Source organism: Dipodomys merriami, unplaced genomic scaffold, assembly GCF_024711535.1.
Source record: "Dipodomys merriami isolate MVZ:Mamm:240054 unplaced genomic scaffold, mDipMer1.0.p SCAF_19, whole genome shotgun sequence".
NCBI lineage: Eukaryota > Metazoa > Chordata > Mammalia > Rodentia > Heteromyidae > Dipodomys > Dipodomys merriami.
Genome location: NW_027203270.1, coordinates 6748967 through 6774764, shown reverse-complemented (window position 1 = coordinate 6774764; position 25798 = coordinate 6748967). Strand labels below are relative to the sequence as shown.

Below are 25798 nucleotides of genomic sequence, written 5' to 3'. Positions count from 1 at the left end.
GGAGGTTCCAGATAAAGCAAGTCAGTTCCTAGACCCCTAGGGGCAGCAGGGCGCGGCTCCCAAGTTTTCTCTGAATGATGTCTTTGGCCTCAGCTCCTGAGTACTGAGTGGAGAAATTACCACATTCTGACATAGATTTAGCTTATTATTCAAGGAAAGGAGCGAGTTTGATCTTGGCTCACCTATTGGTGAGGATGGCCTACACAGCTCTCCATAGGCAAAGCAAAGCCCAAAGGTGATTTGGCACCTTTATGGCTCCAGGTTCAGGCCACTGGGTGAATAGGCTCTTCTGTCTCCCTGAACTCTAGTACTTAATGCCATGTGTTACATAGGGCATCAAAGGTGGTAGAGCCAGAGGGCTTAGCCCAAAGTCTCAAACACTACTGCACGTTAGCACTACATGGCAGGGAAGGTGGGTCCTGATCTTTCCTGGGGCACTACATGGATATACTACCCTCTGGCCATATAGTCAAGGATGATCTCATTTTGTGTTCTAAGAGCTTTTAGGTACCTTGTGAGGGTTCCCAGGGGACTTTTTCAGGAAAGCTCAGTGAACCCTACCCTGGCCTACCAACAGCCCCTTCTAGTCCTGACACCAGCTGGTACTGGGCCGTATCCTGCTGGGTCAGTCTTGCTGAGAGGACAGCCCAGATAATTACAGATACCTGGGAAAAAGCATAAGATTGAACAGAGAGCATTTAGCACTTGACCATCAGGGTCAGAATATAGGGCTCACCGATGTGTGACAACCCTTCCTGGGGAGTGATCTTGCCACCAAGGATCAGGCTGCCCCTTATCACACTCCACTCTCTTCCTCCCAATAGGCTGTTCGACTGGCTGGTGTCAGTGATCAACAGTAGCATCTGTGCAGACCCCGACACATGGACTGCTTTCATAGGTAGCAGGCACTCACCATACCAGGACCCTCCAGAAAACAAGCAGTAGAGCCCTGGACAGCAAAGCAGGAGTCCCTCTGTGTGACACTGGGTTGCTTCTTTCCCTTCTGCCCTATCTCCTATCTGCCCACCAGTGTTTGGGTGAGATCTCTGCTCCCCAAACCCATATCTGACCTGCCCAAGGCCTCCAGATAGATTCAAATGGTACCTTCTCCATAAGGACCCCTTTCTTCCTGTTCCAGTCCCAGGAGGGGAGAGAGAGAGAGGTGTGTGTGTGTGTGTGTGAAAGAACTAGACTGGGAGACATACTGAATTTAACATCTTTATAAATCTGAGTGGGAAAGTCAGATAAAGAAGGAAATCATTGCTTACAGGCACTATGGGCAGTCTGCTCATACGAATGAGGTCCTCCAAAAGATTTAACACAGAATACCTTCCCTGGAACCTGGTTTCCTCAAAGAGGGGCCTATCAGGGCCAGAAGATTGTGATTTTAAAATGGGCCTGATATTCCAAGCTGCCCCTTATAACCTCATTCGGCTTTCCTGCCTACCCTGAGGATGATGGGTAAAGACTGGAAGCACCCTAGAGGGACAGGGTGAAGGACAGAGAAGGATGTTCAGCTCACCACTAGACATCATGTTCACTCAACCTCATCGCCAGGCTGTCCAGCATGAGACCTCAGCAAGAGCACTGTAGTTCCCTGCCTGCCCCCACAACGGCCCTGTGGTTCTTTCCCATCTTCCCAGGCCTGCTGGATGTATATGGCTTTGAATCATTTCCTGACAACAGTCTAGAACAGTTATGCATCAACTATGCCAATGAGAAACTGCAACAGCACTTCGTGGCCCACTACATGAGGGCACAGCAGGTAAAAGGGCAGAGGGCAGGACCATCCTTCTGCATTCTCTGCTTCCTTCTGCTCTCCAGCCCCAGCCCAGTTCTACCTTAAAGCCTTATTTTATTATTAACAAGTAATAACCGTATATAAGAAGTACAACATGTCTTGATTTTTCTCCCTCTTTTGATGGTGTTCTAGAACATGCTATGGCACTGAGGTCTACCATGGGTGACCCCTTTTTTGGGCCTCAGTCTACAGCTGCCTCCTCCCATCCCCACTCCTTTCTTGCCCCTCTAGGAGGAATATGCAATTGAGGGCCTAGAGTGGTCATTTGTCAACTATCAGGACAACCAGATCTGTTTAGATCTCATCGAAGGGAGTCCCATCAGCATCTGCTCCCTTATAAATGAGGTAGGGAGATTCAGCTAGTAAGCTGAGCCCTACAGTTGGTCTTGGGCTTTTCTCAGGCATGGATGACTATTTTGTACTTTGGCTGTCCATAGGGCTAGCCAGTGAAAATCTCCCATTTTTGTGACCAACTGCCCACACTCATCCCACAGGAGTGCCGCCTCAATCGACCAAGCAGTGCAGCCCAGCTCCAGACACGAATCGAGAGTGCCTTGGCAGGCAGCCCCTGCCTGGGCCACAATAAGCTCAGCAGGGAGCCTAGCTTCATCGTGATGCATTTCGCAGGGCCTGTACGATATCACACAGCTGGCCTGGTAGAGAAGAACAAGGTAGGCTTGGCTATAGCCTGTGGGCCTCTGTGTAAAATGAAAAACAGAATCATTCTTCTGTGCTCATAGTGCTTTCCCATTAGGAGTTCACTCCTCTGAATCCAGGAATGTCATCCTTGGCTCACTTACCTGAGGTCTCTGCTAGTCAAGGATGACCTTCCTGAAAATGACCTAGAAGACTATATCTGAGTTTCTGGTTAGCTATTATACTCTTTTTTTTTTTTTTTTTTTTTCCCCATCCTGGAGCTTGAACTCAGGGCCTAGGCACTGTCCCTGAGCCTCTCTGCTCAAGGCTAGCACCCTACCACTTACGCCACAGCACCACTTCTGGTTTTTTCTGTTTATATGTACTGAGGATTTGAACCCAAGGCTTTATGTATGCCAGGCAAGCACTCTACCACTAAGCCACATTCCCAGCTGTAGATTCATTCTTTTTTTTTTTTGGTATCCGGTCATGGGGCCTGAAGCCTGGGCCTGGGCGCTGTCCCTCAGCTCTTCAGCTCAAGGCTAGCACTCTACCACTTGAGACACAGCGCCACTTCCGGCGGTTTTTTCCTGCTTATGTGGTACTGAGGAATCGAACCCAGGGCCTCAAACATGCAAGGCAAGCGCTCTACCACTGAGCTACCTTCCCAGCCCTGTAGATTCATTCTTGTATGGGACTCAGGCCCTTTCCTCTGGAAGTCCAGCTTTTGAGGGTCTGGGTGGTTAGGGGTGCCAGGCCTTGTATAATACTGAGAAGCAATCCACCTGCCAGCTTTGCTCTTTCCCAATAGGATCCTGTCCCCCCTGAGCTAACTGGGCTCCTGCAGCAATCCCATGATCCCCTGCTCAGAGTGCTGTTTCCTACTAATTCCAAAGAGAAGACCCAAGAGGAGCCCTCTGGCCAGGGCAGGGCCCCTGCATTGACTGTGGTGTCCAAGTTTAAGGTAAGTATGGTTGTGATCACATGGGGAACTCAGTTCACTCACCAATCTTCCAGATATTATCAGGTACTTGCACTTTAGAGGAATGGGACTGTTTCCTGGGGAGCAATAGTAAGTCAAGTAGACATGTTCCCAGTCCCCGTGGAGTTTCTGCTCAGTATAGAAGACAGAAACATGCTGGGTACTAGTGGCTCACACCTGTAATCCTAGCTACTCAGGAGGCTGAGATCTGAGGATCATGATTCAAAGCCAGCCCAGGAGACTTATCTCCAATAAACTACTCATAAAAGCAGGAAGTGGCGCTATGGCTCAAGTGGTAGAGCACTAGCCTTAAGCTGAAGAGCTGAGGGACAGCACCCAGGCCCAGAGTTCAAGCATTACAACCAACCAAAAAAAAAAAAAAGAACAATAAATCATCTAGTACAATATATATATATATATATATAGTATAATATGTATAATATATAAAAATATATAATGTGCAATATTATACAGCCAGCCTGGTAGAGAACATGGTAGGCCCTATAGAGGGTGGGGTGTCACTGTTGACAGGTGGCTGTAAGACAGTAGTTACATGCACCTGGTCCTGCTCAAATCCTCTCCTTGGCTGGAGCAGACTTGTCATTTCTCTTGTCTGCTTTCTATTTCTCAGGCCATGCACATTCTGAACCCTCATCTCCAGTCCCTCAACTCTTCCCGCCTGTTTGTTCTTCCCTTCTACACTACTTTCCTTAGCTTGTTTCTTCTCATTTATGAATCCCTATTTTGTCCTTACCTTGAGTAGGTACCTTGGAAAGCCCAAGTTGATTAGCACTGTCCTGTCCCGGCCTCAGATGCCACTGAGGGTACCTGTACAACACACATTATGCTGAGTGTGTGTGAGCTCTGAGATAGCAGATTACCTCAGCCTGGTACAGCCTCCAGCACCCAGGACAGGCTGAAGAATGGCACCTTTCCTTGAGGGAATGGCAAGAGGCTGTAAGACTATTCTTGGAAGATTACTCTGGGGAGAAGGGTATGGGTCCACAAAGGTCTGTGGAGATGAGTGAGGAGCTGTGAAAGGTTAGGAAATCGGATGGGCTTTGCTCAGTGACCACAACCAGTTTTTCCAGGGCTTATGAGTGTCATAGTGAGAGGGTAGGGGGGACCACTTAGGAGGAATTTGATATAATTCACTAGGACCATAGCTCATGGCTTTGAGTCTCTGCCTAACTTTGTGTCTCTCCTATGTGCAGGCATCACTGGAGCAGCTCCTGCAGGTCCTACACAGCACCACTCCCCACTACATTCGATGCATCAAGCCCAACAGCCAGGGCCAGGCACAGACCTTCCTCCGGGAGGAGGTAATTGACATTGAGCCAAAGATGCAGTGCGTTGAGCCCAGTCTGGCCAAGGCCTGGAGAAATGAAGGGCAGTATATCTATTCCAAATGGAGTCTCTCAGACTGGACCTGACATTAGGAAGGGCTGCTTTTTCCTGCTCTGGCAGGACAGTCACTTCTGGTTGTGTGGTCTGGCCACTATATATTAGGGTCTAGCCAAGGAGGCAAGTGGAGATTTGTATTCCTCTTGCTCTTTTCCTACTAAGCATGTTCCCTGATGAAAGACTGAAGCTGTTCAGAGGAATGGATGATTCTGTTTTTTTTTCTTTTTTTTTCTTTAGTCAGTCGTGGGGCTTAAACTCTGGGCCTGGGCGCTGTCCCTGAGCTCTTCAGCTCCAGGGGAGCACTCTGCCACTTGAGCCACAGTGCCACTTCTGGTTTTCTAGTGGTTTATTGAAGATAAGTCTCGTGGGCTTTCCTACCCAGGCTGGCTTTGAACCTCGATCCTCAGATCTCAGCCTCCTGAGTAGCTAGGATTATAGGTGTGAACCACCAGGGCCCTATGAATGGATGACTTGATTAGTCTGTGTCACTGTTTTTTTCTAATTTGCACAAAATCATTCTTTGGCTAGCAGCTTCCCTTTCCTCAGGGCACTAGGCTCTGAGGGATGTAGATGAGGTGCTGGTCAGTGCTGAGTATCCTATCACCTGGTAAATGTGGCCTTCGAGTTTGTAGCCAGAACTGCTTTGCAAAGTGAACCACTTGGTTCTGACTGCAGAAGAATCTTCAGCTGTGAGCCACTCCATTGTTTGTAGTCAAAACTAGATTTGGTTTGGGCTATACTGGGAAGTAGTGAGTATGCTCAGGGAGGTGAGGAGATAGCCAGAACCATCACTGGCCTCAGCTATATTAGAAGCCTGGCATCAGACAGGACTTGGGACCACCAGGACCCTTTTTAGCAGGGAGATTTTTCCAGAGCCCTTTTTTTTTTTTTTAATTGTTGTTGGTTGTGGGGCTTGAATTCAGGGCCCAGGTACTATCCCTGAGCTTTTCTGCTCAAGGCTAGAACTCTACCACTTTGAGCCACAGCTCCATTTCCAGTTTTCTGGTGGTTAATTGGAGATAAGAGTCTCACAGACTTTCCTGCCTGGGTTGGCTTTGATCCTCAGATCTCAACCTCCTGGTATGAGCCACCCATGCCCAGCTGCCCTTTGATTTCTTGTTGCCCCCAAAGAAACACAATTACTGCCAGCTGAGCTTCAGGGGGACCTGGAACTCCTAGAAGGTAGGGCATTTTTGGCCTGCAGGTGCCTAACCTGTCTCCCTACCCTGCAGGTCCTGAGCCAGCTGGAGGCTTGTGGCCTCGTGGAGACCATTCACATCAGTGCTGCTGGCTTCCCCATCCGGTGAGTGAGCAGCTGTATCCTCTACAGGGCCAGAGCCAGCCAGACAAAAGCCTTCTCAACCCAGAGCAGAAAAGGCAGATCTGTAGAAATCAACCTGGAACTCAAGGAGCATCATCTATTAATTTATCCAGTCACTTATGGTACACTGTTTTGTACCAATCACCACTGCTGATGAGGTATTAGTGAATGAGGAAGTTAAAGTCCTACCCTCTTGAGGCATACATTCCTGTGGAAACAGGAAGAATAAATATAAAGTGTACCTGGTGCTAGGAAACAAACCATGTTAATAGATGGACTAACAAGAAGAGATACTTAGGCTGGTCCAGAACAGGCCCCTCTGAGTAGTTCAGGCCTATGAAAAGGGAAGGGATCCATGTGAGAAGATATGCGGGGAGAAGCTTAGAAGGTGGCTCAGTGGTAGAGTGCTTGCCTCGCATGCATGAGGCCCTGGGTTCAATTCCTCAGCACCACATAAGCAGAAAAGGCCAGAAGTGGCGCTGTGGCTCAAGTGGTAGAGCATCAGCGTTAAGCTCAAGAGCTGAGGGACAGTGCCCAGGTCCAGAGTTCAAGCCCCAAGACCGCCAAAAAAAAAAAAAAAAAAAGATGTTGGGGAGTGGAATGGAGTTTAAACTGAAGGACCAACCACCATAAAGCTGCCACATAGGAACTGAGTGATGCAGAGAGGCTAGACCAGACAACCTGCATTAGGTGAGGCAGGTTGGCATTAGCCAGGCCTTGTAGGGCCTAAGCAGACTTGGCAGTTTGTCCTGAATGTAGTAGAAACTAGTTAAGTGTTATAAGCAGTAGTAGGATCTCATTCGTAGTCACACAAAGTCCTTGTGCTTCTGTGAGGAAGCCGGACATAGGATCAGGATAGAAGTGAGGTGAAGGTGCACAGATGGACCTAGACAATGATGGAGCATGAAGTCTGATAGCAGTAGGGGAGGGAGCATGGCTTGTAATAGGAAGAGGACTACAGATGGATGGCTTGCAGTGTGAGACAGGGAATAGTCAGCTTTCAGGCTGCAGAAGCAATATGCTTGGTTGGAGTGAGGGGAGGGTCAGGAATTTTCTCATGGCCTCAGCAGGTTTAAGAAGATTGGGGGGGGGGGGGGCTGGGAAGGTGGCTCAGTGGTAGAGCGCTTGCCTTGCATGCCTGAGGCCCTGGGTTCAATTCCTCAGCACCACATAAGAAAAAAGAAAAAAGCCGGAAGTGGCACTGTGGCTCAAGTGGTAGAGCGCTAGCCTTAAGCTGAAGAGCTGAGGGACAGTGCCCAGGCCCAGAGTTCAGGCCCCACGACCAGACCCAAAAAAAAAAAAAGATTATGGGATAGATTAAAAGTTAACAAATGCAATTGTGCTATTCAGTATACATTATGTGGGAAATGACCTATGTAATTTGTGGGTAGGTATGGGAGGGGGAAACTGGGAGAAAACAAAGGGGTGACATTGTCCAAAAAAAGAAATGTACTCATTACCTGACTTATGAAATGGTGACCCCTTATATATTCCAAAAAGAAAGGACACTGTGAGATGGAACTTAGCTTTAAGAACTAGAGAGACACATGAGGGTCCTATGGGTTTTAACACCATGAGCAAGGAAGAAATCAAGGAAGGGGACCCTGAGCCCCTTACTAAGGAATGCTTACGTTTGGAGATAGTAGATAATGAGCAAGGACAACTTGAACAGAATTACGGAGGACAGTGTCATGGGTGTTTTGGAGGCAGAGAGAATAGTCTATATGAAGAGGGTCAGCTGCTGCCCAAGGGCTAAACACTGGCCACTGCATTTGGTAGTGTGGTATTTGCTGATGGCGATGACAGGAGCTCTAGTATCATAGTGTGGAAGACAGAGTCCAGACTTGGAAGTGATTGAGTGGTAGTTGAGAGGAGGAAGGGCAGATATCAGGTGTCATCAGCTATTTAGAAAAGGGAGCAGAGAAAGCAGGACGAAGTGGAGGAGGCTGTGGGGTCAGATAGGAGGCTAGCCAAGCATGATGACAACAGTCCAGAGGCCACTAGATGAGGCAAGCCATGCCTCCCATTAGCTGTGCACCCTATTAAATGTGCAAGATGGAAAGTTTGGTCACCTTAGGCAGCAGAAAAAGAGAAGCAAGTTAAAATGGTCTCTGTGGACTTCCAACTGAGTGACCTTGGTATCTAGCACATTGCTGTGTTCAGAGGATTAAACAGAAGCTTTAAAACCTAAATGGGGCTGGGAAGGTGACTCAGTGGTAGAGTGCTTGCCTTGCATGCATGAGGTCCTGGGTTCGATTCTTCAGCACCACATAAACAGAAGAGGCTAGAAATGGCGCTTTGGCTCAAGTGGTAGGGCGCTAGCCTTGAGCTGAAGAGCTGAGGGACAGTGCTCAGGCCCAGAGTTCAGGCCCCATGACCGAATAAATAAATAAGATAAAGTCTGAGTGCTATACTAGCTCACAGTCGGAATCATTCTCCTCTGCCTGTTTTGGCTTCCAGTATCTCTCACCAGAACTTTGTGGAGCGATATGGACTACTGAGAAGACTCCATCCTCATGCATCCTCTGGCCTCTACAGCCACTCTGTTCCCAAAAGGACCTCAGGTGAGTGGAGCCCATTTCGTTCAGCCACAGGTTACTGAGTACCAACCCATGCCCACTTAGGGCTGGAGACTCAGTGAGGGGAAACAAACTCAAAAAACAACTCAGCAATGTGGAATATGTAGCAGAGAGGCAGAGCTATGAATGTACTGTGGATAGTGGATGGGTGATATGGACCAGGGAAGGCAACCTGGAGGAGATGGTATGTGAAAGTAAATTGCATCAGCTAGGAGACAGGCATTATACATTACCTTAATATGAACAGTGTGTTCAGACATGAGACCTTAGTGTGGGTATGAGAACTTCAGACCAGTCTTGCTGGCTCTTCAGGACAGAGTGGTGGCAGGGAAGACTATGACGGTGGCACTGCAAGGGAAGGAGCCTTGTGCTTTCTGGAAACCTTGTGAAGAGTTTGGAGAAAAGCCAGAGGTATGGGCAGTAGGAAAATGTATGGAAGAAAGTGGTCAACCTTTGGCACTTACCTAGATGGAGAGAAAGTGAAAAGATGAACTTGACCCTGCCAGTGGGCAAGAACAGAAGGAAAAGAGTTCCAGGAAGCTGAGCCCTGCTGTGGCCCAGTGGACATGTCTCCAAAGCACTTGAGCAAATGTTAACACAAAATTCTGGCCAGGGTTCATGGTTTAGAGGTTTGCATGTAGCTGGATCTACCTGAAGCTGGGAGTGGGTGACAGGCCACGTCCCAGAACAGGGGAGGGGGAAGAGGCCAAGAAAGAAGGTGCAAGGCTCCAGGCCACAGCTGCTCCACCACCTCTACCCTGTCTTGGGCTCACTGGGCTGTCCTGAGACAATTTAGCTTTGTTTTCCTCCCTTCTTGGATAGTTGTCATTTCCCTTTCACTTCTTTTCCTTTCTTTTTTCCATGTTTGCTCTCCTGTCTGTCTCTTGTCCAAGCCCCTCTGGGCCCTGGTTGATCTTGCCGTTATCTCTCATCTTTGGCATCTGGTTTGGCAGCCTCTGCAGAGAGGCACTGGGCAGCTAAAGGCAGTCAGAGCCCTCAGGTAATTGTTACTCCCACACAGGCATCTGCCCTGTGAGGCATGGGAGGGCAGGAATGGGACCCCTTGGTTTGTGGGTTTTCAGGTTACCCCTTTTCCCATATGTGATCAGGGGTTGAGGAAATTACTTGACCACCCTGTTTGGCTTACAGTATTGGGGGCCTTGGAAACAAATGCTGGCCAAGCAGCCTGAATTCCCTTGTCTAGGCATTCTGTCCTCCAGGTGAGCCTGGCAGTAAAGGCTGCAGAATCTGCAAGGCACAGGAACATTAAGGACTCCCAACTCATTAAATCAGACAGGGTCCTGACAGACAACAGATGGGCTGCCTCTAACTTCTCCCCCTAAAAAAAGGGGAGGAGGAAGAAATGGCTAGAAACAGCAGCTTGTATTATAGATTACCAAGGAGACCAAAGCCAGTCATTTCAGTCTACAGAAGTATATGGAAAGGACCACCATCTGATGGATCTTTGTCTCCCACCCCCCAGAATGGCCTCCACCTGCCGAGGAGGCCACACTGCAACCTCTCCTCCAGGACATTCTCCACACTCTACCAGCTTTAATGCAGACAGTGACCACACACAATGACCCAGCTGAGGCCACAACAGTGCCAGTACACTGTGGGAGGACCAAGGTGTTCATGACTGACTCTGTGGTGAGCAGGTTTGAGGATGAGGTTACTAGGTAGGGAGTGGGCACCTCAGGCTAGGAAGAGAAGGAGTGGCTGAAGAACTCAGAGAATAACCTTCTTCTAGCTAGAGCTTCTGGAATGTGGGCGTGCTCAGGTGCTGGATCAAAGTGCCCGCTGCATCCAGTATGGCTGGAGGCGACACCAGCACCGAAAGCAAGAGCTGCAGAGGCAAGCTGCAACCCTCCTCCAGGCAGGTGAGTGGGGTGGGACCTCCTGTCAGCTACTGCATACTCCAGCCATTGCTGAAGCAGTGTCCCACACTCCAGCAACATCTCTATGGTGCCCAGGAACTCAATTCCCCATCCTCCTGGCCTTCAGGACATTCCACAAGTTAGTGCTGTGCAGGCTCAAAGTTGCCCTTCAGTTCTATATCTTTAGACAAAGGTAGGTACCTTTTTCCCTTTTAACTAGACTCCAGGGCCTGGGAAGAGGCCAAAGCCACAGGAACTTATTCATCATGAATGAGCCAACATTTGCAAGAGTTTTATGTATGTGTTGGTAGTAGAGCTTGAACTCAAGGCCTTGCACTGTCACTTGGCTTTTCACTGATAGCTGGCATTTGAACCACACTTTCAGGTCCTGCAGCAAGTAGTCTTTTTTTTTTTGGGGGGGGGGGGGGAGTCCAGTCATGGGGCCTGAACTCTGGGCCTGGGCACTGTCCCTCAGCTCTTCAGCTCAAGGCTAGCGCTCTACCACTTGAGCCACAGCACCACTTCCAGCTTTTTTTCTTTTTTGCTTATATGGTGCTGGGGAATCAAACCCAGGGCCTCAGGCATGCAAGGCAAGCGCTCTACCACTGAGCCACCATCCCAGCCCCAAGTAGTCTTTTTTTGAAAAACAAAAATATTAGAAACAAACTAAGACTAGGTGTCGTAATCCCAGCACTCTGGAGGATCATAGGTTCAAGGCCAGCTGGGCTACACAGCAAGACTATCAAAAAATAAACCCCAGCGACCTGCCAGTAGTGAGGTCATACCTAATTTGTAGATGTGTCCTTATGAATGCTTCTAAATACTTTGGAGGCCTATTACCTGCTTAGTGGAAAACTGCTTCCAATGTGATGTTCAGACCTGAACTCAAACCTGTTTGATGAGCCTACCTTGTACAGTGTCAGTTTGTGGAAGCATGAAGAAAATTAAAATTCCCATACACAACTATTACTCTTATGAATATTTGGGCCTATCTGGTGATGTCATCTAGTGTACCCATAAAGTAAGCAAAGGAAAAGAATGTATTTTTTTTTTTTTTTTGGTGATTCTGGGCTTTGAGCTCAGAGCCTCACACTTGGTAGGCCGGCAGGTGTGGGCAGTGTTACAAGAGATTTTAATGTTTATTTTAGAGCTCTACTAGTATCAAATGCTAGCCATCATGGGGGAAAGGGGGACCATTTATTTTACACTTCTACAGCAACTCTTTTTTTTTTTTTTTGGGTCCGGTCGTGGGGCCTGAACTCTAGGCCTGGGCACTGTCCCTCAGCTCTTCAGCTCAAGGCTAGCGCTCTACCACTTGAGGCACAGCGCCACTTCCAGCTTTTTTTTTCTTTTTTGCTTATGTGGTGCTGAGGAATCGAACCCAGGGCCTCAAGCATGCAAGGCAAGCGCTCTACCACTGAGCCACCTTCCCAGCGCCTTCTACAGCAACTCTGATATAGCCATAGAACAGGTGACCTAGAGATCTAATGACCATTTTTTAACATCTCTACTGTTTCTGGCAACCTCCTCAGCCATCCGTTCCTGGTTAACTCGGAGACACATCCAGAGGCTGCACACAGCTGCCACAGTCATCAAGCATGCATGGCAGAAGTGGAGAGTGAGTATGACTCAAGTGGGGCAAGCAGTATGATTCTGCCAGGTAGCTCTGCCACTGCAGTGGGGGGGGGGGGGGTGTCTCAGATACAGCATTTCCTGGTGGGCTGCAAAAGTAGAGTAGCATAAACAATGCCAAGCATACACTATCCTTGGAAAGGCACACTGGTAAAGGGTGAGCCCTGCAGTGTGTCACTGGTGTCTGTCAGGTTGTTTTGTTTTGAAGCAGCACAGGCACAAGGAGCCAGTCTAGTTCAGGTCCGCTGGCTGTTAACAGCCAGATGCCTTCAACTTACTATGTCAAGCTGACTTAGGAAAAAATAGGCTTCCATTTTCCATTAAGAAGGCTAGATAAAAGCCAGGCATGGTGATACACATCTACAATCCCCACACTCAGAAGGCTTAGAAGTTTTAAGGCCAGGGCTGGGAAGGTGGCTCAGTGGTAGAGCGCTTGTCTTGCATGCCAGAGGCCCTGGGTTCGATTCCTCAGCACCACATAAAAAAAAGAAAAAAAAAGCCGGAAGTGGCGCTGTGGCTCAAGTGGTACAGCGCTAGCCTTGAGCTGAAGAGCTGAGGGACAGCGCCCAGGCCCAGAGTTCAGGCCCCATGACCGGCTAAAAAAAAAAGGGGGGGGGGAATTATGAGAGTACTAGACAAATTTAAAGCTATAAAGAGATGTTTTCTTTTTAAGACCAGAATGGCTTTCCTTGCTTCTAAAGAACTGGATGGAATAGAAGAAAAGCAAATGCCTGGCTTCATGAGCTGCTCACCACAGCCCCCAGCACAGACCAGACTCCTGGGGGCAATAACCCGACTCTGGCCCCTGGGACTGGTACTAGCCAACTCAGGTACAGGTATGCGAGGCTTTCAGAGGAAGTTAGTGGTCTGTGCCTGCCTCCAGCTTCCCTCAAGCAGCCCCAGTAATTACAACATCCAGACCGCACAACAAGACCAGGCTGGCGTCACATCCATCCGAGCACTGCCTCAGGTATGGTATCTGATGGAGTGGTGGTCACCTGATGCCATAAGTACAGTACTACCCCACCATAGTTCCAGGTTGTCCACACCTCTCTAGAGAAGGTAGGCAGCAAAGCTCGGGTGTTCATGGGGGCACAAGACTAGGCTGGGTTATAGCCCCTCCCTGACTCTGCTGTGTAAGCCAGAAGCCTGCCCCACCAACAGCTGTAGGAGTAGTTTATTTCCACTGTTACAAATGGGAACTAGGGACTTAGTAGAACCTTCGCTTTAAAAAAAAAAAAAAAAAAAAAAAAACCTGCCTGTAAGTGTTTTGGCTCTGCTGCTGTGCTACAGAGCCCTATGGCAAGCAGGCTGTACAGCCTGTCTTCATGGGCCAGACAGGTGGGCATGAGGCATTTCCCCTTGCAGGATGACAAGTGAAAGCAGAATGGCACTAACAACTCTGGGAACATAGGCCTTTTTAAAAGCCCTACTTTGATAAAAATATGTGTGTGTATGGTGATCATCTGTGACTTCAGATGACACCAAATCTATCATCAGACTTTTCTCAAGATTTTTCCTTGATTTTTTCTTTTTTCAACTGAGGATTTGACAAGTAACTAAGTCAGTCATCTAAGTCCTTTGCATTTCTATAAGCAGCTGGGGCAGGACAGACAACAGGAAGTCACTGTAGCTGAGGGAAGGTGATGGTGTTTACACGTGGAGGCAGCCCCTTAGGATATGAGGTCTGGCTCTGTCCCATTCACTGGCTAACCGGTAATGGCACATCACCTCAGAGCCTCCTTGCCATACTCATCCTAGTATCGGTGTACAGTGAGTGAAAGTGACAAGGCAGAAGAAAACAATTTCCACACTAGAGGATAAGATCTCACATGAAAGTGCATAGGCTAGGAAAAGTGTAAGTGTTCTGATCTTCTAGCTATGAGCTGGTGTCTCATTCTGAATGGATGTGAAACTTGGTATCTTACTACTACTTTGGACTGCCACTGTTTTAGAATCAGAAAAACCACATCATTAACTAGCTGAGCATTTGTGCCCATAATCTTAGCTACTCAAGAGGGTAAGATCTTCAGATCATGTTTCACAGCTAGCCTAAGCTGGGAAAGTCCATGAGAGTCTTAATTAGCTACAGTTACACTTATAGTTTTTTGCTAAAGTAGTAGAATGCCAGCCTTGAGCATAAAAGCTAAGAGACAGAGCCCAGGCCCCAAGTTCAAGCCCTAGTACCAAAAAAGGAAGAGAGGGAGAGGGAATGTGAACTCAGTCCTGCAGCCAGTACCTGCCCACACCTCACATTTCTAACATAGGTTCTGAGAAGTACCTTTCATTCTTCACACCTCTCCTTTTTTCTCCCTAGGGCTCGGTAAAGTTTCACTGCAGAAAGTCTCCGCTTCAATATGCTGATACCTGCCCCGAACCTTCACCCTGTACTGTTTCAGGTTTTAATCAGATTCTGCTGGAAAGACACAAGTTGATCCATGGGTGACCTCTTCTCACCTACCTGGCTAAGTGATCTTTAATGCCTTTGTTTCTATAAGGCCTTTTCCTGCCAGCAGCCTTGCCAAAGACACTTAATTAGCATACAAGTGCCAAACAATTCTCAAGGCAATTCCAAATGCACACATACAACCAAGAGATCCAGCCTGCAAACCAGGGCTCCATGGCTAGTGTACCAGCCCACCAAGCACTGGTAGAGTGCCAGGGTAGGTACTTACCACATCAGGATTAGGTCCACAGAGACCTTCCCATTTCACTACCTTCATGGATCAAACTCAGCTGGAGACTCTCCATACTTGAGTGTTACCTGTTACTACAGCAGGGGTAGTCACCCACAAGCACTTTAAAAGAAAACAGGCAGAGTCAACCTACAATTGGCTCTAAAATCTTGACATTTAGTTAGGGGGGGAATATTTAATAAGTTCTTGATTTATTTAATATGATTTCAAAGAATTAGATTAGGAACCAAGTACAATGCAATATACACGAGAACTACATCTTCCATTTAGTTTAGTAACACTGATCCAGTTTTTAACTGAACCTGGATGAAAACTTGATATTTATGTATATCCAAACTGTATAAAAAATAAAATATAAAACCAACCTTATTTTGAATATCAAACACCTTCTTCATAAAGGCTCAACACCTTGAGCATCTATGGATCTGAAGATATGAACCTGTCTCGGAGATATGTGGATGAAGGCAAAGGCCTCAGGAATCCAGCAGCCAGGCTGCCTAGGGAACCCCTACCCAGCTCCAGGGAGGAGCCAACAAGTACTGGGAGTGAGGCATATGCTTGGGCAAGAATACAGGACTTAGCCGGGCGCTGGTGGCTCACGCCTGTAATCCTAGCTACTCAGGAGGCTGAGATCTGAGGATCGCAGTTCAAAGCCAGCCTGGGCAGGAGAGACCGTGAGACTCCTATCTCCAATAAACCACCAGAAAACCGGAAGTGGCGCTGTAGCTCAAGTGGTAGAGCGCTCGCCTTGAGCTGAAGAGCTGAGAGACAGCGCCCAGGCCCAGAGTTCAAGCCCCATGACCGACAAAAAAAAAAAAAGAATACAGGACTTCATTTTATGAATCCTCATTCTGGGACGGCTCTACAATGCTTAAACAGCAGTCTGCAAACTCCACAAACAAAGGTTCTTGCATATAGGTTTTCATCAGCTTTGCTTTGTTGTCCCCCTGATCAAGGTTGACCATCAGGTGTCTAAGGTGTGGATTGGTCAATAAGCTTCTTAAAGTTGCAGATTCCCCTTAAAAAGAAAAAAGTCAAAGTTCAAGTAGAATCCCTAGAGATGTCTAAAAGCTAATGTTTCTAATGTAACAAACTATTAAGAAGTTGTATCCCCTTAACCTTTGTTTGGAACAGATAGACTTTTTCCTTAATATGGCTTAAGTAATACAGTGTAACACATTTACACAGTAAACCCAAGAGATGATGTTAAAATATATGCACATAGGTTATATGCAAATAGAGCACTATTTTATAAGCAACTTGAATATGCTGGGGTTGGGGAGTGGATACTGGAATCTCTTGCAGGGATTCCAAATACCACAAAGCTAACATCTCACAATCGCACTGTTTCACTGAGAACTATGTGAAATCAGTATAGTAATATTTTCAAGTTAGCAACAGAATTTTTCCAAGTTTTTTTATGGTCATGCCAGGGTTTGAACTGAGCTTTGCACTTGCTAATCAGGTGCTCTTACCGTAAGTTTGAGCCATGCCTCCAGTCCTTACAAGATTTCAACTTCTTAGATCTTTTTAATTTTATGCTATTTCAGCTATTAAAAAACAAACAAGGACTGGAAAGGTGGCTCAGTGGTAGAGTGCTTGTCTTCTTGCATGCATGAGGCCCTGGGTTCGATTCCTCAGCACCACATAAGCAGAAAAGCTGGAAGTGGCGCTGTGGCTCAAGTTGTAGAGTGCTACCTTAAGCTGAAGAGCTGAGGGACAGTGCCCAGGCCCAAAGTTCAGGCCCCACCACTGACCAAAAAAACAAAAAAGAACCACCTCAGCCCAAATACTCAAAATAGAACTGGTTTTGTTAAGTGTAGCTTTTGTTTCTAGATGTGCATAAAGGTTCTCTGTAATGAAGCATAGTTATACCAAGTACTCTGATGTCCAAGCTGGCCATCCAGTATGCAGGGTGAATGAACACCAATACCTGTCTGGAGCCTTTTAGTTAGTTGTTTTTTTGGTTTTTTTTTGGTCCAGTCGTGGGGCCTGAACTCTGGGCCTGGGCGCTGTCCCTCAGCTCTTCAGCTCAAAGCTAGCGCTCTACCACTTGAGCCACAGCCACACTTCTGGCTTTTTTCTTTTTGTTTATGTGGTGCTGAGGAATCGAACCCAGGGCCTCAGGCATGCAAGGCAAGCGCTCTACCACTGAGCCACCTTCCCAGCCCTAGTTAGTATTTTTTTCACTTCTGTATAATTATTACCAGGGGACCAAGTACAAACCATAAACTTTCAGCATGACATGGAAGAATAAAAATGAAATGAGCTTTACAACTACATGAGCTCATTTGCGTGTGTGTGTATATATAGATACAAATATATATAAAACAACTAAGGCAAGAATTTAATAAGACTGGATACTACAAAAATATGTGGATTTTTATTGGTTTGTTTTTTGTACAAGGCCTAGGGCTTGAAATTAGAGCCTGTACACTGTCCCTGAGCTTTTGTGCTCAAGGCTAGTTCTTCACACACTTGAGGCACAGCTCCCTTTTCAGATTTTGTGGTTAATTGGAGAGAAGAGTCTCATGGACTTTTCCTGCCCAGGCTGGCTTCAAACTATGATCCTCAGATCTCGGCTTCTTGAATAGCTAAGATTATAGGCTTGAGCCACCAGTGCTGGGCTACTTCTCCCCTTAAAAAAGTCAATCATGTGGTTACCTGCCTACAATTAGAGCTAGCCAGTAAATGAAGCACTGGATATAGGAAAAAAATATGTCTACCTTACAGATTTGTGTGAGAGAAGTAAATTACCATAAAATGGGGAGTAAGTATATATATTACCCATAAGTCCAAGGTACTAAGAAGCCAGAAAAATTGCCTAATTCTCAGAAGCAATAAATCAAGAATAGCTTAGCTAAGAACATTTGAATCACATCTGCAAGGTCAGTAGGATTCCAGGAAGAAGGAATGGGGGTATTAAGGGCAGACTGGGAAAGGGAGGAAACTTAAATGTTTATAAAATTGTGTGGCTAGAGATGAAGGGCACTGCATGGCACATCAAATATTTAAGACATTTTTGAAAATCAGTTGAGGAAAAAAAGGAATTGGGGCTGGATATATAGCTTTGTAGAGCACACATGAATCCCTGGACTGGATCTTCAGCATTAGGGACGAGGAATGGCAATGACGATGTGTCTCAAATGGTAGAGTACAAGCTGTGAGTAAAAAAAAAGCGCAAAGGCCCCATGTTCACGTCCCAGTACTGGTTCCAAGAAAAAAAGCACAGCATTCACTTACCTAAATTCTTCAAGCTCTGTAAAGAAACTCTGTCTTCTTCCTCATCACTATTGAGAAAATCAGCTAGAGAGTCATCATCTGAAGAACACAAGGCACAAACAACTGTTCAGGATTCTGACTTTTTTGTTGTTGTTGGTCATGGGGCTTGAACTCAAGGGCCTGGTCCTGTTCCTGAGCTTGCTCAAGGCTAGTACTGTACCACTTTGAGCCACAGCTCTCAATCTCATTTTCTGGTAGTTAACTGGAGATAAGTCTCATGGACTTTTCTGTCCAGGGTGGCTCTGAACTCCAATTCTCAGATCTTAGCCTCCTGAGTAGCTAGGATTACAGACCTGAGCCATTGGTGTCTGGGTTGGACTCTTGATTTTATAGTTATGAAAGAAAAAGTAACATCTGCTCTGAAATTCAGTCACAGTAATATTTTCTTGTACAAATGGAAGTGGCAATAATTGGTGATTCAGCTGGGGCTCTAGCTTCTAGTCAACAGATTGAGATCTGAGGATCATGGTTCAAAGCCAGTCTGGGCAGATTAGTCCATGAGCCTCTTATGTCCAACTAACCACTAAAAAGCTTAAGTAGAGAGCTGTGGCTCCAGAAGTAGAGCACTAGCCTTGAGTAAAAAAAGTTAAGGGAGCATGCTCTAGTTCTGAATTTAAGTCTTAGTATGAGCACTAAATGCTTTATTCTAGTGTTCATACTTTCCATTTCCCTGTAGTCTTTAGGATGGAGCCTGGTATTATAGGTCTTATAGGCCAGTGATGGGCTAGATGCTCTATAAAAACCTGACAAATCAAATCCACTGTGCTTTCAGCAAAGACAGAAAATTACTGGCACTGTCTGAACTTACCCAGGAAGTTTCTCCAAGGACAAATAAACCATTTTTAGTACCTCTTTAGTGATACCAGAGGGACTGCTTGAAAAGCCTGGCACAATGCAGGATACCAGGAAGTACTGGGGAAACTGAAAGCATAGATGCATGGGTGGAGGAATGCATGGATGGAATGGGACAGCAGCCCACTAGATCAGCCAGGCCTCAGCAGGGAAACCCAAAGCAAGGACTAAAAGAGGCTCCTGCCACAGGGCCCACTGCAAACCCACAGGCCATGTCCTATGGCTTCCTCTCCACACTGGAGGCTTCAAGCTGCACTCACCACCACCTAAGAAACCTCATGCCATACTCTTGAGATGGAAGCTGCCACTTATAAATAAAGCCATCCCTCTCTACTTGCCCAGCCCACCTTCTTTCCTCCCTCTTATTCTCCGAAACCTCCTTGAGTTTTGTGTGGTTCAAAGCAACTACCCACCTTTGTTGTCCTCAGGCTTTGTGGTTTTTACAGGAGCTGCTGATCTTTTCTCAATGGGATGAGTTTCAGGGCTGCACTGCTCTGAAATGGACACAAATCTCAGGCATGAATCCCTCCTTTCCTGCCCCTCCCCACCAAGCCAAAGGGAAGGTTATATATCAGGTAAAAATGGATGGGAAATAGGGAGAGATCAAAGGGACAGAAAAAGGAAAACCATGAGCAACACTTACCCTGAAAGAGGATGAGAAACTAGGACTTCGGTCCCCAACCTCCCTCTTTTGCCTAATCTCATAGACTTTTCATTATGGATTAAGTGGCACATGGACTTCATGTGGTGTTTTCAGCACATTTACAGGCTGGAGGCATACTTCAAATGGCAGAGCACTAGCCAAGCAAGCAATCTTGGCAAGTTCAAGGTACTGAGTTCAAGCCTCAGTACTGGCAAAATAATAATAATAATAATAAAGTCAGGTGCCAGTGGCTCACACCACTACTTTGCTACTCAGGAGGCTGAGATCTGAGGATGGTGGAGCCAGCCTGGGCAGGAAAATCCATGAGACTCTTACCTTCAATTAACCACCAAAAAACCAGGATTGGAACTGTGGCTCAAGTGGTAGAGCACTCATATTGAGCTGAAGAGCTGAGGGACAGCGCCCAGGCCCAGAGTTCAAGCCCCACAACTGACCAGAAAAAAAAAAAAGTAATAATAAACTCAGAGATCAGACACCACATTTGTATGCACTATGCCAACTGAAAGGGCAGGCCCAGCAGGGGCTTGGATCATAAGAGGAAGAAGCCAGTGCTAAAGAATGTCCCCACTAGGGCCTCAACAAGAACACGATTAAGTACTCAGATCTTTACTGGTGCATCATAGTCTCATAGTCTCACACATCACAGGATCTGAATTTTGAGCCCAAGCACCCACTGTTGATAGTACCACCATGGGACAACATCAACACTGTGATAGTCTCCCTAGGGAACACTGCTCTCTATGCCAGTGAGCCATGGGGATTTTGAACTCAGGGCCTCAGGTTCTTGCTTAGCATTTCTGATCAAGACTCATACTCTACCACTTGAGTTGCACCATCTCCTCTGGCTTTTTGATAGTTAATTGGAGATAAGAGTCTCAAAGACTTTTCTGTGCAGGCTGGCTTCAAACTATAATCCCCAGATTTCAGCCTCCTGAGTAGCTAGGATTATAGGTATGACCCACCAGCACACATTCAGGTGGAGTTTTCAACAAGGGATGGAATAGCTCAAATTTGCATGTTGAGAAAAATCACCCCAGCAGCAACAGAGGACCTTTATGCTAGAAGAGAAAGAGGAACTTGATGCTAGAAGAGTTACTGAAGGAACCCCACAGGGCTGCAGGTAAGAGGAAAATTGTTCAGGACCACAGATTCCCAACTGTTTCTAACAAATCAGCTCCATTTCTTTCCTATCCTGAGCTGTAAGATTACTTCTGAAAATGCTTCAAAGAGATCTGAAAAACCAGACTAAAGGATGAAACTGAAGGCAAAAACAATCACAAGGGGGCTGGGAAGGTGGCTCAGTGGTAGAGTGCTTGCCTTGCATGCATGAGGCCCTGGGTTCGATTCCTCAGCACCACGTAAGCAAAAAGAAAAAAGCCGGAATTGGAGCTGTGGCTCAAGTGGTAGAGCTCTAGCCTTGAGCTGAAGAGCTGAGGGACAGCGCCCAGGCCCAGAGTTCAGGCCCCACGACTGGACCCAAAAAAAAAAAAAAAAAAAAAAACCAATCACAAGGAACTTTGAAACAGCAGTCAACGGAGAGCACATGATATAACAAATAGGAACAAGACAGATTGGAGAAAGACTCCAACCGCAGACATGACACAATTAGCTGGGAGTATCCTGTGAAAAAGGGACAATGGTCTAGTCAGGGCAGTTCCAACAAGCTGCCAGTGACTAAGTACAAAGCAATGCACTAGATACATAGTGAGATACATAGGTCTCACTGAAACCTTACAGACATAAGCTGTTTAATTTCATTTACAAAGAGAGTTAAGTTTTCCTGTAATAAAGAAACTGGTCCAGCGAGACATCCATGGCACTCACCTGTAGCTACTCAGGAGGATGAGACCTGGAGGATCAAGGATCAAAGCCAACCTGGGCAGAAAAGTCTGCAAGTCTCCATCTCCAATTAACTAGTGAAAAGCCAGACTGGAGTCATGATTAAGTAGTAGAGCTCCAGCTGTGAACAAGAGAACTAGGTCCCAAGTTCAAAATCCAGTACCAACCCACATACATACACACAAAGACAAGTGGAAGATACCACTTGAGCCACAGCACCACTTCTGTTTTTTTCTGCTTATATGGTGCTGAGGAATCGAACCCAGGGCCTCATGCATGCAAGGCAAGCGCTCTACCACTGAGCCACTTTCCCAGCGCAAGTGGAAGATTCTATACTCCCATTTCCTGAATGGGAAGCAGGAAATGTTTTTCTATTTCGCCTATTATATCTAGCTGAAAGTTTTTTTTAAAAAGACAAATGGAAAGTGTCTAGCAAATGAACAGATATGAGCATTAGAAATTCTTGCAATAGCCAGGCATTGGTGGCTCATGCCTGTAATCCTAGCTACTCAGTAGGCTGAGATCTGAGGATTGCGGTTCAAAGCCATCAGAAACTCCATGAGACTCTGATCTCCAATAAACCGCTCAGAAAACTGGAAGTAGTGCTGTGGCTCAAGCGGTAGAGTGTTTGCCTTGAGCTGAAGAGTTGAGGGATAGTGCCCAGGCCCAGGCCCCACAACGAAAAGAACAGAAAGAAAGAAAGAAAGAAAGAAAGAAAGAAAGAAAGAAAGAAAGAAAGAAAGAAAGAAAGAAAGAAAGAAAGAAAGAAAGAAAGAAAGAGAGAGAGAGAGAGAAAGAAAGAAAGAAAGAAAGAAAGAAAGAAAGAAAGAAAGAAAGGAAGGAAGGAAGGAAGGAAGAAAGGAAGGAAGAAAGAAGGAAAGGAAGGAAGGAAGGAAGGAAGGAAGGGAAGGAAGGAAGGAAGGAAAGAAAGAAGGAAAAGGAAGGAAAGAAAGAAGGAAAAGGAAGAAAGAAGGAAAGAAATTCTTGTAATGTTCTGTGTGTTGAAGACCAAACCTAGTGATTCCCACATGCTAGACAAGTGCTCTACCACTGACCTACCTTCCCAGCTGGCTAATAATAAGAACAGAGGCCAGGTGCTGGTGGCTCACACCTGTAATCCTAGGACTCAGGAGGCTGTGATTTGAGGACTACAGTTTGAAGCCAGCCCCAGCATGAGACTCTTATCTCCAATTAACCATCAGAAAACTGAAATGGAACTGTGGCTCAACGTGGTAGAATGACAGCCCTGAGCAAAAAGCTCAGGGACAGGGCCCAGGCCTTGAGTTCACGCTCCAAGACCAGTTAAAAAAAAAGTGTGTGTGTGTGTGTGTGTGTGTGTGTGCACGCGCGCGCACACGCGAAATCACTTACATATAAAGAAGCAAATGAAAAAAAATTTTTTTTCTTTTTTGTCAGTCGTGGGGCCTGAATTCTAGGCTTGGGCGCTGTCCCTCAGCTCTCCAGCTATACACTAGCGCTCTACCACTTGAGCCTCAGCCCTACTTCCGGCTTTTTTTTGCTTATGTGGTGCTGAGGAATCGAACCCAGGGCCTCATGCATGCAAGGCAAGCACTCTACCACTGAGCCACTTTCCCAGCCCGCATATGAAAATTTAATTTACAGGCACATGTCAGACTCATCAGGCATGTCAGTTTCATAATCACACATATTAAGCAGCATTTACAGATTTTAAATGTATACACAATGTACTTGTGGATACATATGGACCAGTAAACATTATTTCTATCTTGTACTTTTTTTGGTAGTGGTTCTGGGGTTTGAACCCAGGGCTTCAAACTAGCTAGGCAATTCCTCTACCATGTGAGTCATGTCATAGCCCTTTCTTATTTATTTTTTGTTGGTCATGGGGCTTGAATTCTGGGCTTAGACACTTCTCCCTGAGCTCTTCAGCTCAAGGCTAGTGCACTACCACTTTGAGCCACAGTACCACTTCTGGTTTTCTGGTGGTTAATTGGAGATAAGAGTCTCACAGACTTTCCTGCCCAGGTTGACTTTGAACCCTGATCCTCAGATCCTGAGTAGCTAGGATTACAGGTGTGAGCCACTGGCACCCAGCTTATTTACTTATTTTTTTTTAGATAGGGTCTTGTGTTTTTGCTGTGCTCCCTCCATACCTCCCTCCCATGAAGCTGGGATAACAGGAAGAAATTCACCACACCCAACTTCTTGGTAACAAATTACCATTATGTGTCACAGTGCTAAACCTTAAATATCGCCGGGCGCTGGTGGCTCACGCCTGTAATCCTAGCTACTCAGGAGGCTGAGATCTGAGGATCGCGGTTCAAAGCCAGCCCGGGCAGGAAAGACCGTGAGACTCCTATCTCCAATAAACCACCAGAAAACCGGAAGTGGCGCTGTAGCTCAAGTGGTAGAGCGCTCACCTTGAGCTGAAGAGCTGAGGGACAGTGCCCAGGCCCAGAGTTCAAGCCCCACGACCGACAAAAAAAAAAAAAAAAAAAAAAAAACCTTAAATATCAATAACTGCACCAAATATATGTATTTTCACATCACAAACAAATTACTCAACTTCTTTCTTTGTGCCAGTCCTGGGACTTAAACTCAGGGCTTGGGCACTGTGGCTAAGCTTTTAGTGCTTATGTGCCCAAGGCTAGAGCTCTACCACTTGAGCCACAGTTCCACTTCCAGTTTTTTTTTTTGTTGTTGTTGTTGTTATTGTTGTTTTTGTTTTGAGTGCTTCATTGGAAATAAGAGTCTCTTGGACCTTCCTGCCCAAATCCTGCCGGCAGCCTCCTGAGCTGCGATTCAAAGCGGTAGAGCGCCAGCCTTCAGAGGTAAAGCTAAGGAACAGTGCGTAGATAGGCAGAGTTCACGTCCCAGTACTGGCACAAAAAATAGTTATTTATCTTACAACATTTGTGGGTCCCAGGGCTTGAACTCAGGGCCTGGGCGCTGTCCCTGAGCGTTTTTGTTCAAGGCTAGCACTCTACCACTTAAGCCACAGCGCCACTCCAGGCTTTTTCTGAGTAGTTTATTGGAGATAAGAGTCTCCAGGACTTTCTTGTCCGGGCTGGCTTCGAACCGTGATCCTCAGATGTCAGCTAGGATTGCAGGCGTGAGCCACCAGCGCCCGGCATTTATCTTACCACTCTGAACAATGAAGTGAGGCAAACATTTTTTCAAGAAAACGACTGTGGCCCGTTAAAAGGGCCAACCATGGTCTAGCTTGGTTAACGCCGCGGAGCATTTTCAGACAGCGGTCTGGGGCTGCGGGGACGAAGGCGGGCTGACCACGCAAAGTCTCCCGCAGGGCGGGCGGGGAAAGCCGGGAAAGGCTCCGACAGGATCGCGAGCGACGCGGCCTGGCCGAGGCCCGCCGGCGCCCAGGACGGTGGCGGGGCGTGGGGCTGCCACGCGCGAGGAGGGGCCGCGGGGCCTTACCTTTGTGCTTCTGGAAGCAGGTCACGGAGCAGCTGCAACGACAGAGACCGCGCGGGTTGCGTGAGCGCGGGAGGCTCTGCGGGGCCCGCGCCGGCCCCCCAGCCCCGGCCTAGCCTCCCCCCATCCCCGCAACCCCACGAGCTCCCCACTCACTAGGGCACGCGGCAGGCCGGGCAGCGGTACTTGGGCTTCTCCAAGCAGATCACGCAGACCGCCGTGCTACACCGCAGCGAAGCCATGCCTCCGCGCCCCGCGCCGGGACCGCGCGACCCGCGGCGCGCGTCAGCGCCGGCCACGCCCACTCATTTGAGTAAGAAAGAAGAACCAATCAGCGCTCGGCACTGACGGACAGGCAAAAGCAATCGAGCGACAAGGCTCAGCTTTCCAGACCTCACAAGTAGAGCACCGATACGCTCAATGTACGTCGAGTGGCTGCCACCCAAAGGTTTCGTGGGTTTTTGTTGCTTTTGTTTTTCTGATTTTTGTCTCTCCGTGGAAAAATGTATGTCAACCCCTCCTCTGTTCTTACGTGGTTATGTGACTTGGAGCAAATCATTGCTACGCTTCAGGTGTGCTGCCATAGGATTTTTTTTTTTGCAGGTCCTAGGCCTTGAACTCAGGGCCTAGGCTCTGTCCCTGAGCCTCTCTCTCTGCTCCAGGCTAGAGCTCTTCCACTTGAGCCATTTCCAGCTTTTTCTGTGTATGTGGTACTGAGGAACCAAACCCAGAACTTCATGCATGGTAGGCAAGCACTCTACCACTAATCCACTTTCCCAGCCCTGCCATAGGATTTTCTGAATCTTACAACAGACA

General features: G+C 47.1%; 2 protein-coding genes across 6 annotated transcripts in view; one reads left to right on the top strand and one right to left on the bottom strand.

Annotated features, from left to right (window-relative positions):
* The window catches only part of Myo19 (myosin XIX), a 37393-nt gene extending 21643 nt beyond the window's left edge, over nt 1-15750 (top strand). For 4 of the 5 annotated variants that reach the window (XM_070027107.1, XM_070027105.1, XM_070027106.1 and 1 more), the window contains 13 exons: nt 825-898; nt 1644-1765; nt 2033-2146; nt 2296-2472; nt 3249-3401; nt 4634-4741; nt 6056-6126; nt 8605-8708; nt 10207-10373; nt 10474-10603; nt 12133-12218; nt 12906-13202; nt 14550-15750. In XM_070027107.1, coding sequence (XP_069883208.1) covers nt 825-898; nt 1644-1765; nt 2033-2146; nt 2296-2472; nt 3249-3401; nt 4634-4741; nt 6056-6126; nt 8605-8708; nt 10207-10373; nt 10474-10603; nt 12133-12218; nt 12906-13202; nt 14550-14678 — 1732 coding nt within the window. In that variant the 3' untranslated portion in view covers nt 14679-15750. The remainder of the gene's footprint in view (nt 1-824; nt 899-1643; nt 1766-2032; nt 2147-2295; nt 2473-3248; nt 3402-4633; nt 4742-6055; nt 6127-8604; nt 8709-10206; nt 10374-10473; nt 10604-12132; nt 12219-12905; nt 13203-14549) is intronic. The other variant, XM_070027109.1, reaches the window with a different exon arrangement.
* Nucleotides 15746-25252, bottom strand: Znhit3 (zinc finger HIT-type containing 3). The gene is made up of 5 exons (XM_070027119.1): nt 25139-25252; nt 24986-25017; nt 19476-19556; nt 18172-18249; nt 15746-15946 (listed from the first exon to the last, which is right to left on the bottom strand). Exons 1-5 carry the CDS (start codon nt 25222-25224, stop codon nt 15765-15767), a joined length of 459 nt encoding a protein of 152 aa, XP_069883220.1. The 5' UTR covers nt 25225-25252; the 3' UTR covers nt 15746-15764.
* Nucleotides 25253-25798: the final 546 nt, after the last annotated feature.